Source organism: Chanodichthys erythropterus, chromosome 2 (genome assembly GCF_024489055.1).
Source record: "Chanodichthys erythropterus isolate Z2021 chromosome 2, ASM2448905v1, whole genome shotgun sequence".
In the NCBI taxonomy this organism is placed as follows: Eukaryota; Metazoa; Chordata; class Actinopteri; order Cypriniformes; family Xenocyprididae; genus Chanodichthys; species Chanodichthys erythropterus.
Genome location: NC_090222.1, coordinates 26,007,523 through 26,022,651, shown reverse-complemented (window position 1 = coordinate 26,022,651; position 15,129 = coordinate 26,007,523). Strand labels below are relative to the sequence as shown.

Below are 15,129 nucleotides of genomic sequence, written 5' to 3'. Positions count from 1 at the left end.
AAAATGATTAATTCATAGCTAATAGACTGGACTGTAGTCAAGTCCACCTTTGTCGAGTCCAAGACAAGTCCAAGACAAGACAGAAAAAAAAGAATCCTCTTCAAGACCACGTACATAACTTGATAATTTATGTGATGCGAGAGACAGCATATCTTCTATTCCAAGATCATTTTGCATATTATTTGTAATGATCAAAAAGCATGTGCAGAGTAGCAACACTGTAGGATCAAATAAGGCCATTTTATTTACTTTAGGTATAGCAATTTCACTAAAGTCACATAAAGCCACAGTACCATTCACTAAATAAGTCGTTGTTTTGTTTTGTTTTGCCGCAGTAAGATTTGCGAAGCTCCCCCCACAGGTTCCTTCAGTGAATCACACTGTCGTAAATACCGTAATCTTGAGATGACAACACGTGATGTTATATTCGGAGCTGTTCACATCATCAGATGGGAATTTATGCGTTTCATGGCACCACTATCAACGCCTAAATGAATCTACAGTGGTCAGGTGGTACAGCGGCCACGTTGTACACGTGGAAACTTTCAGAAAGCTCCCATCAGCTGTAATGGACCTTAAAGGTACAATTTGTGATATTTTTTTCCGCTAGAGGTCGCTAGAAGCCTATTCAAAACAAAGGCGTAGTTTGATGACGCCAAGTTTTAGAGCGGAAACTTGGGACATGTGGTCTCCATCTCAATGGACGGTGCAAAAGAATGTTCGTGGATGCGATTATTAACGTTACTGTAGTATGAAACAGAGCAGGACCGAGTGTTGCGGGAGCTGGAGCGATTGACCAACACACGCCTCACGAGCAGCGGGACTTTTATTATGACACAGCCGCCGGCGCCGCTTCCGCTTTTCCGGTCATGAGTTTACGGTAGCTGTCCTTGTCGACAGAACCAGCGGCAGATGGTAAACAGTAATTATGTTCCATAAATAAGTAACACAATCCACCATAAATGTGCAAGAAGTAAATAAGGAACTGCTTGAAGCAAGCTAGTGGTTTGCTGGACGCTAGACTCTACTTCCGCATTTGTCCACGGCACTGTTGTCATGTGGTTTCTAAGTCAGTAAAGGCGGTAACAAAGGGTAAAACTGACGTCATTGACAGGCGACTGCACTGCCCCGTGTCACTGTTTGGAATGGGAATTTTCCAAGCGGCAACCTCCCCCTTTCTCTCGTGAAGCCAATACGGAAGTAACTTAAACTGCGATTCATCGACTGGCCGCTAGGGACAGGCTCCAAAAGAGAGCAGAATCTCATTGAGTCCCATGTTAAATTGGCCAAGTTTATAGCAGAAAAAAACATGTTTACATGTTGGTTCAAATTGTGGTTTTGGTCTATACTGCTATTTTTGCCCTTCATGACAACTCTGAGGGGGGTGAATTTTTTTATAACTTTATAAAGTTCTGCATAATTAAGGGCGTGGTCACTTGACTGACAGGTAGATTGCGCTGCTGTCTGTGAGCCGTCATGTTACTTCAGCTGTCGCTGAATTTGGCATCTCAGCCGTTTTTGTGCTTTTTTTCTCGATTATTTTATACAATTATAAAATATGGCTTGCTGCATAATATTCGAGACTGATGTGTGTTTGTGTAGATGTGCATGCATGGGGAAGAGACACAGAACACACGTTGTTGGATTGTGGCATTGGCTGAAAGTTTTGATTGCGAGATTTACTACAATGACAATACCAGGAGGATATACAACTCTGACAGCACTGCTTGGATATTATAACTAAAACTGCTGCACTATTTTGAAAAAAATATACTTTGGACACGGGCTCATTTGTTTGTTAGATACGCTGCTCAGGTTGCATCCTTTCTTGAAGAACGATGACAGAGAGCAGATCATTCAGAAGAAATGTGAAATGTTTTTTTTGTTTTGCAATGGACATTTATATTTTACCCAAGTGCCACAGACTGGATTCATCTCGCGATCTCTATTATAAAGGTGAAGTCCCATTTGATGTTCCATGTTGTTATTTGCACACCCAACACAAATTACTGGTGTTGGAGCATCTATATCTTAAAAAAACAACGTAAATTGACAGTAAACCTTTAGAACTTTCTGATGTTAAAACTTATCTTTATTAATAATTTAGATAGTATCTAGATAGATAGCTCCTTTGCTTGCTAACATGGTCACGTCGAGCTAGGCGGGCGTGGTTTCAGCAACCAATCACATCAGCTCAAACCACCTCCCCGCCTCTTTGCCCATTTTCAGTTATCCGGGAGTGACTTGCGGTGACGCGCAGCTAAGATGGCCGCGGCCTCATTTTCGCTTCAAAACTTTTTTCTACTGTCTGTTCAAAACTGCTGTTCAGAACTCTATGGGTGACGTCACGGGCGCTACGTCCATATTTTTTACAGTCTATGGAATTTTCTCATGATTTACAAGTAGTTGAAAACATTAGAGATATTGTTAGTAATCAGCTGGACAAAATATATAACACTAGCCTAGTGGTTTTGGATATTTTACTGCAAAAATTTTACATAATGTACCTTTAATCGCTCGTCGAAGCAGTGCATCGATTCTTCCAATGTGTATTTTTAATATGAGCTTCCACGGGATGATTTCAAATTCCGAATATTTTCAGAGACATGAGAGGAGATGTTCTCATATATATATATATAAAAGGCTGGTAAAACATGATTATTTCACCACGCGGTGGCAGTGCTCTAACTAATGATCGCGATGCTGCAGTGTGTGCAGAATGAACATGTTTATTTACTTGTATTAATTTTAATACAAGTATTTTAGTCATTTAAGTCATTATTCTGTTTTTCTATTTCCGTTTTTCTATTTTCTATTCTATTTTTATTGCCAGCCATTTTACTATTTTTTTTTTTTTTTATTATTATTATTATAGAATAGCCTATAACAGTGGTTAATTTTCATATGGGTGATTAGCAGTCAAATTCAGCGGGTACGAAATATGATCAGTAAGAGCAACACTGTTAATGAAAAGACAAGCACTGCCTGCGGCAGTTTGGGAATTTTTTTTAAATTATTATAATTAGGATACACATTTGTAAGGGAAATATATTTATAGAAACATTTCAGCAACAGGTTGAAGATATGTAAACATTTTTTGTGGAAATGCATACTGCACACGAACGTAGCCCACTCCTGTGTATTATTTTAAAAAGGACCTTCATCCCGCCGTAACAGTCTCACTGATGCGTTCCTCAATTCTTTTTGTGCCGTAGCCTACATTTAAATAATTTAAGCACTAAGCTATAGTTTCCCATATACGTAAATGTATATGTAACGTTAATGTATACATTATATTTTGCAGTATATTCCCATATAGCCTATTTTGCTATAAGAGGGTCGGTTGGAAAGATGTTTCAGGTTGACCAGCTTTCACCTGCACACCCACTGAAGCTAAGCAGGGTTGAGCCCGGTCTATAAACTGGATGGGAGACCTCCTGGTAGACTCGGTAGCTGCGGGAAGAGGTGTTAGAGAGGCCCGCGGGTCTGATCAACCTGTGGCCTGAGTGGGTCCTGACGCCCCAGTACAGTCGCAATAAACTGTACTGTATAAAGGGTTAAAATAAACCCCAGAAAATAAGGGGTGTAACCGTGGGGGCAAAAAATAATCCCTACATTACATTAAGTTAGTTAGGTTCACATCACAAATTATATACTTTATTTAGTTCTTACAACTTGCATGGAAGCACTCTATTTTTTCCATTGCTGTTTTTAATGTTTTTTAAAAAAAGTCTCATGCTCATCAAGCCTGTATTTAGTTGACCAAAAAAACAGAAAAAAACAGTAATATTGTAGACTATTAGTACAATTTAAAATAATTGTTTTCTATTTTGATATTAAAATATTATTTATTCTGTGATTCAAATATGAATTTTACAATTAAATATTTGCACTTCATGGTGCTGGTATTATTGTAAAGATTAAACAAATAAGGGATTTCTTTACTTGTAATGGTAAAAGTTTGTTTCACAAAAATGCTAATAAAGTCACACTTGTTAGGGGACTCGAACTGCGTCTAAAACAAACAAACAAAACAATCCGCGTATCGTCTTATCGCGATGAGCTATCGAACAGCGACAGAATAGGTGAAGGTATTGATGTAACGTTACAAAACAAAGCGCCTCACGCTCACAAGTTGATACAGACTATAGCATAGTCACATTAATTGTATGGAATGGCAGTTTCTCGTCAAAACGCATGCTTTTCAAAACTCCCCCAAATATTATACGATAAAACCTATCAACCTACTTCAAACATAAACAAAGGCCCTTTGCATTGCACACGACATATGCAGAATAGGCTACATAATAAGCGTGAATAAACGTCTTCATCGAAAGACCGGGTGATTTATGAAGTAAGCTATCATGTTGTGTAATATTTGGGGGAGCGGCGTTTTGCCGAGAAAATGCCATTCAAGTAACGTATCGGATATCAGCTTGTGAGCATGAGGTAGCTAGAAGCTAACATGAGCCCAGCCCTTCTCATAATGAAACAAAAGATTTTTGAATGATTTATGAATCAATAACTTTCTACGAGCATAAGAAAAAGCTCATCGTAACACTTTTTAAGCTGATCCTTTATGACGCAGTTTGAATCCCACAGTAAATATAACTTTATTGGTGTTTTTGTGACAATTTTTTTATCTAACAATTTTTTACCATTACACGCAATGAAACTGTTTATTTAAAAAAAGTCACTTATTTTTTATCTTTACAATACCAGCATAATGTAATAATTTTAAATTATTAAATGGATGCTGCTGACTTATTGGAAGAATAAATCTTTCCCAACACCTTCCCCTAAATAAATACTTTTACTATTATTACACACTCACTAGGCAGTTTATTTCCGCTTTTAGAACATTATTTTAATTTTTATTGAGGATAAAAAATTTCTGATGTGACATGTGAACGGAAAATGGTTAAGATCAATCTTGGCAAAAGGCGGATTCGAAACTACGTCGGTCGCGTTAAATTCCAGATTATTGAACCTTATTCGCTACTGTTGCGCCACAGGCATTGTTAAGAGCTTTTTGTAGTTTTGTCGAGAGGTAGTGTACGCGTTTGCCAACAAGGGACGCTATTTGTTAGTGTAAATAGACGCTCCGTTTTTGGATTTAAGAGATCTCAGTGATTGTTACGGTTTAACCAGTTACCGTGTAAGGTGTGACCAAAAACGCCAGATGTGAACGATCGGCCGCGATTCGTCAGTACCAAAAGCCTGTGCAATTCGTCCATTACAATTAAACATGTGCTACATTATGCGGGTATTATTGTAAAGATAAAAAATAAGTGACTTTTTTTTAAATAAACAGTTTCATTGCGTGTAATGGTAAAAATTGTCACAAAAACACCAATAAAGTTATATTTACTGTGGGATTCGAACTGAGTCATAAAGGATCAGCTTAAAAGGTGTTACGATGAGCTTTTGCTTATGCTCGTAGAAAGTTATTGATTCATAAATCATTCAAAAATCTTTTGTTTCATTATGAGAAGGGCTGGGCTCATGTTAGCTTGTAGCTACCTCATGCTCACAAGCTGATATCCGATACGTTACTTGAATGGCATTTTCTCGGCAAAACGCCGCTCCCCCAAATATTACACAACATGATAGCTTACTTCATAAATCACCCGGTCTTTCGATGAAGACGTTTATTCACGCTTATTATGTAGCATATTCTGCATATGTCGTGTGCAATGCAAAGGGCCTTTGTTTATGTTTGAAGTAGGTTTTATCGTATAATATTTGGGGGAGTTTTGAAAAGCATGCGTTTTGACGAGAAACTGCCATTCCATACAATTAATGTGACTATGCTATAGTCTGTATCAACTTGTGAGCGTGAGGCGCTTTGTTTTGTAACGTTACATCAATACCTTCACCTATTCTGTCGCTGTTCGATAGCTCATCGCGATAAGACAATACGCGGATTGGTTTGTTTGTTTGTTTGTTTTGGACGCAGTTCGAGTCCCGTAACAAGTGTGACTTTATTAACATTTTTGTGAAACAAACTTTTACCATTACAAGTAAAGAAATCCCTTATTCGTTTAATCTCTACAACAATACCAGCACCACGAAGTGCAAATATTTAATTGTAAAATTCATATTTGAATCACAGAATAAATAATATTTTAATATTAAAATAGAAAACAATTATTTTAAATTGTACTAATAGTCTACAATATTACTGTTTTTTTTTCTGTATTTTTGAGCAACTAAATGCAGGCTTGATTAAAAACATTAAAAACAGCAATGGAAAAAATAGAGTGCTTCCATGTAAGTTGTAAGAACTAAATAAAGTATATAATTTGTGATGTGAACCTAACTAACTAATGTAATGTAGGGATTATTTTTTGCCCCAGGGTTACACCCCTTATTTTCTGGGGTTTATTTTAACCCTTTATTCAGTACAGCTTATTGCGACTGTACTGGGGCGTTGGGCGGTATGTTATGTGCTGTGTGGACTATTTTACACCAGGGTTACACCCCTTATTTTCTGGGGTTTATTTTAACCCTTTATACAGTACAGTTTATTGCGACTGTACTGGGGCGTCAGGACCCACTCAGGCCACAGGTTGATCAGACCCGCGGGCCTCTCTAACACCTCTTCCCGCAGCTACCGAGTCTACCAGGAGGTCTCCCATCCAGTTTATAGACCGGGCTCAACCCTGCTTAGCTTCAGTGGGTGTGCAGGTGAAAGCTTCAGGTTGACCGCCGCTGCAGGCTGTCAACCTGAAACATCTTTCCAACCATAGACCCTCTTATAGCAAAATAGGCTATATGGGAATATACTGCAAAATATAATGTAATATATTAACGTTACATATACATTTACGTATATGGGAAAGCCTAGTGCTTAAATTATTTAAATGTAGGCTACGGCACAAAAAGAATTGAGGAACGCATGAGTGATCGTGTTGGACTGTTACGGCGGGATGAAGGTCCTTTTTAAAATAATACACAGGAGTGGGCTACGTTCGTGTGCAGTATGCATTTCCACGAAAAATGTTTACATATCTTCAACCTGTTGCTGAAATGTTTCTATAAATATATTTCCCTTACAAATGTGCATCCTAATTATAATAATTTATAAAAAATTCCCAAACTGCCGCAGGCAGTGCTTGTCTTTTTATTAACAGTTGCTCTTACTGATCATATTTCATACCCGCTGAATTTGACTGCTAATCACCCATATGAAAATTAACCACTGTTATAGGCTATTCTATAATAATAATAAAAATGGCTGGCAATAAAAATAGAATAGAAAATAGAAAAACGGAAATAGAAAAACAGAATAATGACTTAAATGACTAAAATACTTGTATTAAAATTAATACAAGTAAATAAACATGTTCATTCTGCACACACTGCAGCATCGCGATCATTAGTTAGAGCACTGCCATGTTTTACCAGCCTTTTATATATATATATATGAAAACATCTCTCATGTCTCTGAAAATATTCGGAATTTGAAATCATCCCGTGGAAGCTCATATTAAAAATACACACTGGAAGAATCGATGCACTGCTTCGACGAGCGATTAAGGTCCATTACAGCTGATGGGAGCTTTCTGAAAGTTTCCACGTGTACAACGTGGCCGCTGTACCACCTGACCACTGTAGATTCATTTAGGCGTTGATAGTGGTGCCATGAAACGCATAATTCCCATCTGACAACGTGAACAGATCCGAATATAACATCACGTGTTGTCATCTCAAGATTACGGTAATTACGCGGTGGCGTGAATGCAGCATGAGTTATAGCAGATTTCTAGTTCCCAGCATGCTTTGCTCCTGAATTTGAAAGGAAAGGTCAATGTTGAAATTAAGTGTTATTTCATGTGTTTTGCTCAATATTAATATAGGGGGAGATGTGTTAGTGTTTAATGTTCTATTATTTTGGAATTTAAAATGGTTTCTGGTATGAATGCGTTTTTGGGGTTACCATTGTGCTGAAGAATAGAGCCTGTGGTTAGGCTTGAAATGCTTTGATATACTTAAAAATAATAATAGTATAATTATGTTTGTTGGTGTATACAAATAAATAAACATGTATAGTTGATGCAGAACTAAATAACTATTTTATCTTCAAATAGTTTTTTATGTCTTTACAACGGTCTATTGATTTATAGTGGTGTGTTTGATAGGGATGGGCGATACCAATCATTTTCTTTCCGATCCGATACCAAGTACTTTCGAGACAATATCGACGATATCGATACCAATACCGATACTCCAATTAAATATTTTCATGTGAGTGATTTTATATTGTTTTTTGATAGCCATCATTATTAATATTAAATAAACTGCAATTGACATGATTCTTTTTTTACATTTATTAAAAATACTGAACATTATTAATTAAATGAACAAAGATATCACTGTAGACTAAAAACAAAATATAACAAATATAACAAAAAAAAAATGTAACATGTCTCACAAACTTTTTCTCAATAATTGTCACGTTTCTACATTTCTTCCCTTTATAGGTTTTTGAGATGAAACAAAGTGAATGTTGACATTCTCCTCTTCAGCCTGTTTTTCTTTGACTGATCAAAATCTCTTGCTTTTGAAAAAAGTGTGGCGTATTGTTTTTTGACAAACGTCACACGAAGCTTCATCATTGTTAACTGGAGTGTAATAACTCCAGATTATGCTTCTTTTTCTTTCAGTCATGACCGCAGCCACGCACTCGTCTCCCTTTAAAATCCTGCGCTGTGCGTGCTTGCTTGTCTTTGACAGAGTGAGCGAACACTGTCTAGACAAGCGGAGATACAGTGGAAGATGTAGTTCCCATTGCCATTCCTATTTAAGTAAATTGTAAATATTATACGGCGTACTAATATTATAAAAATTATCCCAAAATCACAAAAAAAAAGAAAAAAGAAAAACAGATAGGATCGATACTTCCATTTGATAATCGATCTTTTTGATACCACGCCAGTATTGAAAGTATCGATACTTTAGGATCGATCCGCCCATCCCTAGTGTTTGAGGCGAGCACTAACCCTTTCTGGCATGTCTACGCCAGAAAACAGCACTTGCAAGTTGAGATGCGCTGACCCGACACAATCTCGCCTCACGTTCGTGCGAGAGTGACAAAATGCCTTACTGTAATTCAAAAACAATGTATATATTATGACTTTATAAGACAATTTCAAAAATTACCCGCCTCCATCAACATTTCTGGTACTGTATTTGTAAAACTACTGCGCTGATGAGCGTTGTAGTCGTTGTAGTCCAGAGCTGCGCCTGGAGTATTTACGACAGTGTGATTCACTGAAGGAACCTGTGGGGGGAGCTTCGCAAATCTTACTGAGTTCCGCTTTAATGGGTTAGTTCACCCAAAAATGAAAATTCTCACCCTCCTTCCGTTTCACACCCATAAAGCCTACATTCATCTTCAGAACTCAAATTAAGATATTTTTGTTGAAATCCGATGGCTCCGTGAGGCCTGCATAGAGAGTAATGACACTTCTTCTATCAAGATCTATAAAGGTACTAAAAACATATCTAAATCCGTTCATGTGAGTACAGTGGTTCAATATTAATATTATAAAGCGACGACTTATTTAGTGATGGCTGATTTTATAACACACCTTCAGGAAGCGGAGCGTTATGAATCAGCTTGTCGAATCATGATTTGGATGTCAAACCGCCAAACTACTGAAATCACATGACTTCGGTGCTCCGAACAGCTGATTCGACACGCTGATTCATAATGCTCCGAATCTTCCTGAAGGTGTGTTTTGAAATCGGCCATCACTACATAAGTCGTTATTTTGGGTTTTTTGGTGCACCAAAAATATTATTGTCGCTTTATAATATTAATATACAGATTACAGAACCACTGTACTCGCATGAACTGATTTAAATATGTTTTTAGAACCTTTTTGGATCTTGAGAGAGGAAGTGTCATTGCTCCCTATGAAGGCCTCACTAAGCCATCGGATTTCAACTAAAATATCTTAATTTGTGTTCTGAAGATGAATGAAGGTCTTACGGGTGTGGCATGACATGAGGGTAAATAATAAATGTAATAAATGACAGAATTTTCATTTTTGGGTGAACTAACCCTTTAAGTACATGTAATTGTGCATTTATGTGCTTTTGGTAACTAAATATGTAAAACAAATACACTGTAGGCTTTATAATGTTAAAATTTTAAAAATGTAGAAGGTACAGTGCTTTATAAATTGCAGTATGCGTGTACTGTTTACAGTGTGCTCAAACTCAATTCCTGGAGAGCAACAGCTCTGCAGTTTTGTTCCAACCCTAATCAAACACACCTAATTTTTAACTGACACCCGAGTGGCTTAATATGTCTATTTGGATAGGCATCCCCTCCAGCGGCCTGGTGTACAGTTCTGCCATGTACACTTTGGAGTTTGTTTAGATCAGATCATTGGAAAGGTCAAACTTGTAAGGGATGTTCTCTGAAGAGATTCAGTATGACAAAAAAGTAGATCATTCCCTGAATGTACACCATCGCTAACTTTAAAATAATTTTAGGCTTAATTGAATTAGCCTATATAAATTAGCCTAATATAAGCCTAATACAAGTATATATACTTGTACATTACGTAAAGCAAAAATGAACCAGATCTGTATATTGTATCTTTGGATTCAAGAAGCAGACCCAGTGCAGTCTTGAAGAACACCATGGTTCACAGCAAACAAAAGCTTTTGAGAATCTGATGAGATTTTGTTACAAGAATTTTATCCCTGGGATCCCTCCCTTTACCAAAAGTTTAATTTATTGCTGATTCATCTAAACAAACATGACATGCAGAGGCTGTGCTTTGGGGAAAACGCATGACTGCACAGTATAATAAAAGAACTCCCTTGGAAAACACTGGTTTGTTTATATCAGTAAACAAACTGAATATTTATGTACAGAAAAAATTAAACTTAATTGCATAAATATTTGCTAATAGTGATAGATGTTATTCACACAAAGAGCAAACTGAAGTGTTATGCTGTTTGTACCGAAGGTAAAATATCTGAGCAATAGTAGACAAAGTTAGTGTAAATAGCCAATAAATTTGCCAAAGAGGTTGGCTATTGTAAATAGCCACTGCTTAATAATTATTGTGACTAATCTAAAAGGGGGAAAGTGAACAAAAATCAGTACTCAAGTACAGGTGAGCAAGAACACAGTAAATAGTTAACGTAAAATATTTATTCAAAACTATTAACTTATTTCTGTGCATGCGCACCGATGATATATACGATTAATGCTTGTTTTTGGACGATATACGACTAATCACTTGTGTTTTGTTTGTTTTGTTGTAAAGCGACAGAACCATTTATGTTCAGCTCGTAACCTCTGTTGTAATGTGAACTGGCATTTAATTGATCATTTGTTTTCTATATGTGACTCCAAACGGCTATAAATATAATTTAAATTTGAATTTAAGGAAGTGAAATAAAAAATGTTAACATTTAATTGTTCTGTATGACCGATACAAGTGTCTTACTTATAGGCTTCAAACAACACTGGGTTTTTCTTAGAAACATTACATGATATTAATCCATGTTTAAAATGATAAATATAGATTTTTTTATTAAATATATACTTCATTATATTTAATAATGGAAACATTAGCCTATTGTTAATTTCCAGTAATGCTCTAATTTACCCCAAACTATTCGAAATAGAGATCAAAATCAGATTAAAAATTTGGTGTCAATGTTTTTAATTAATTTTAATCAATCAATATTTCAAAGTTATCAGAAAACAATGTGGTGAACATTTTGTGGACATTTTTTATTATGTTTTAATGCACAACTTGCGTTGTTGTCCTCTGTTGTGTGACTTTGTTCCATTTCTTTGATTTGGAGAGGCTAAATGTAACAAACTCGAGCACAATTGTATTATTTTTAAAAGCTCATGACACTGCACCCCACAGCGAAAGGCTGCCTGCATTATTTTATTTTATTTTATTTTATTTTATTTTATTTTATTTTATTTTATTTTATTTTATTTTATTTTATTTTATTTCTCAGCACTTAAGCAATCAGCAGCATGACATGACCACCAATGAAATCTGAGAGCAAACCTTTGTCGCCATCTGCAGCTCAGATGAAAAAGCCTAATGATTAGTCGAAAAAGTCATGTCTAATATTGGCCTATAAATGTTCAATTTCAAACCATTTAAGATTTGAGTCATTTCAATATTGTGTTTGTTAATTTTTAAATGATTAGTCAACTAATATTCACCATTGAAACAAAATGATACATTTAAAAAATATTTATTTAAGAAACACAAGAGGGTCACAAGAATGTATTATCAAATGAATCATAAAAAAAGTATCAAAGTATCAAAAGTAACAATGATGCTCTCTTCATAATCTATTTACATTGTATTGTGAATTTAACCATCCATCATCCGGTCAGCTGCATTATGGCAGTTATCAAACAAAAGTTTGTAGTTCGTTCCTCCAGCCTTCACAAAATCAGACACTGTCTTGCTTCCACGGAAATCTTTTGTCTCAACAATCTGTCCATTAGAAAAAAGAAAAAAAAAAGTTTAGCACAGACCAAAATGATCCTCTAAAGTTAAATGAAATTGCCAAGAGAGTGCATCAAGTATTAAACAAGTCTAATTTCTAAAAAATACAGACTATACAGGGATAAAATACAGTCTTTTATATATATAAGTTGCAGTTACAGAATTTCTTGCCTTCCAGTTGCTGCTCATATGACGGGCAGCCACAACAACGGTCTGGGATGAGATGCCGTAGCCATCTCCTTTATGGACCAGCCATTTAGTGCCGTCTTCCAGAGTGACTCTAAAAGCACAACCAGCAGAAGTCATACCTAATATTCAACACATTCTCAATATACAAGTGAGATGTATTCACCATGATGCATATAAAACACAATAAAATGACAAAACTGCTCATTATATCTTGATTTTACCTGACTCCAGAGTGGCTGAGTATGCCTGCTTGGAAAGACATCCCCTCCAAAGGTCTGGTCATCCTCTCTGCCTTGAAAACTTTGGAGTTGTATAGTTTCCTTAGGTCAGACATTTTGGAAAGGTCATAATTGTAAGAGTTTCCTTTCCCTGAAGATTCAATTTGATAGAAAATAGGTTATTCATTTGAACGTGCACCGTTGTTAACTTTAAAAGTAAGGTAGAAGGCAGAAAATCCTTAATCTGCATTATTGTTGGTTATTAAAATTAAATAAAAATAAGCTATATTGAATGTGCAGACAATGTAATGAAAGTAATGCTAAGCAAAATGAAAATTAACAAGATTTTTAAACGTACCATTGCCCCATGAGGATTCAGCCACCATGGCCAACATGGCCAAGAAAAGCAGACCCAGTGCAGTCTTGAAGGACATCATGGTTCACAGCAAACTGATGCTTGATAGAAAGTTTGTTACCACAGCGGTTTTTATACTTTTTTTGACCCTGTGATCTTCCCCTTTACCAAAAGCTTGCTTCACTTCTGATGTCATCTTAACAAACATGGATTTTGGAAAGACCAGGATTGCACAATTAGTTTAAAAGGTTATTGGTTGGAGAGCTGTGCTGTTTTATTTCTGAATCTCCTCCAGAGTTCGTGTTGTTATGCTGGCAAATGGAAAGCAGGAAAAGCCAGAATTGCACAACTAAACTGGGAAAAAAAAAACCATACTTAATAATAGATTTTTATTTAGTAGACAATGTTATTCAACTTAATATGTTATCCATTTTACTTTTTTATTGAATTTTAGTTTTGTTGAATTTACTTCTGGAAAATAAAGTCATGTCTACACTCTCAGAAAATAAAGTACAAAATTGTATCTTTAGGGGTTCAATGGTACAAATGTGTACTCTTGTGATTTGTACCTCAAGAGACCAGTTTTGTACCTTTGGAGACAATTTTGTACCTTTTATTTAACAGTACAAAAATTGATCCCTCAAAAAGGGTACAAAATTGGCTTTGACAGAGTACAATCGTTGACTATAATGAGATACATTTACACATACACACACACACACACACACACACACACACACACACGAGCTGAATTACAATCTGTTTGAATTTATTAAATCCTTTTCATTTTCACATTTTACAACATTTCATTTTAAACACATTTTTAAACATGCCATATGAGTCCATCTTGCCGGGTGTTAAAAAGTAACACTGAAGCAGAGTAAGAGTTAATGAGATAATTGATTGATGATTGAGTGATGATTGACAATTAGTCGTGACACCTGAGGTTAATAAGCAGAATCATTGAAGAAAAGAGAGAAAAAAAGGTGTTAATTTATGGAATGTTACATTTCAAGTCACCATGAAAGAGGTCAGCGTTTGCTTTAGTTGGGCTCTTGACTCTTTGCCTTTTATTATTAATTTTTCTCTGGCTGCTTCAGCTTTGTATTTGTAAAGATCCAACAGCAGTATTGTAACAACTACAACTGACTTGCAGCTATTAACCCTTTGAGCGGTACAGTACCACATATGGGATTTCAAACGTTCCGCGACGTCACATAACTGCCAGATTCAAACTATGCTTTCGCGCTCTGGCTACAAGACGGACGCGCGCAGCTCTTGTCATATATCAAAGCTATGCAGTGTTTTCAGGCACATAATGTGTATTTTAAGGTTTCAGACATTTAAATATGCATAAGCACCATTAAAAATAAAAATTAAATACATTAAGCGTTTATAATTTACACATTGATGTCCGACATCAGTGGAAGCAGCAATAACAAATATAATTTGGCGACATTTATTCATATCAGACACACATAATGGGCCTAAGTAACTATAAAGTTTACTCCATTATTCTTCCAGTTCACCAGCCACTTACTTGCATATATTTCGGAAGAAAATGATGAATTAACCTGCTGTAAATCCGACTGACAGGACTGCAGCGCAAACTAAGATGGCGGCGCCCGTCTCGCGTTATAGATCAAGATAAAGATCATTTATAAAGGTTTTAAAACGACAAAGCACACTCACTTATACATATTTGAGAATCTGAATATCAGATAGTTGATGACATGGTAAGCAATTTTGCGAATATTTTAAATAAAAAAGGAAAAACTAAATAATAGCGATCCATCTGTCATACAGTGTTATTGTTGCTGCATTCAGCGTTCGTGACACGCAAGACGCGTCGCTA

General features: G+C 36.0%; 1 protein-coding gene across 2 annotated transcripts; it reads right to left on the bottom strand.

Annotated features, from left to right (window-relative positions):
• Positions 1 to 12,236: 12,236 nt before the first annotated feature.
• LOC137026948 (uncharacterized) lies at positions 12,237 to 13,429 on the bottom strand. 2 transcript variants are annotated; one of them, XM_067394623.1, is made up of 4 exons: positions 13,278 to 13,429; positions 12,923 to 13,070; positions 12,672 to 12,792; positions 12,237 to 12,500 (listed from the first exon to the last, which is right to left on the bottom strand). In XM_067394623.1, exons 1-4 carry the CDS (start codon positions 13,354 to 13,356, stop codon positions 12,375 to 12,377), a joined length of 474 nt encoding a protein of 157 aa, XP_067250724.1. In that variant the 5' UTR covers positions 13,357 to 13,429; the 3' UTR covers positions 12,237 to 12,374. The 2 variants fall into 2 exon arrangements, with proteins under 2 accessions (XP_067250724.1, XP_067250733.1); XM_067394632.1 differs by having other exon boundaries at positions 12,684 to 12,792.
• Positions 13,430 to 15,129: the final 1,700 nt, after the last annotated feature.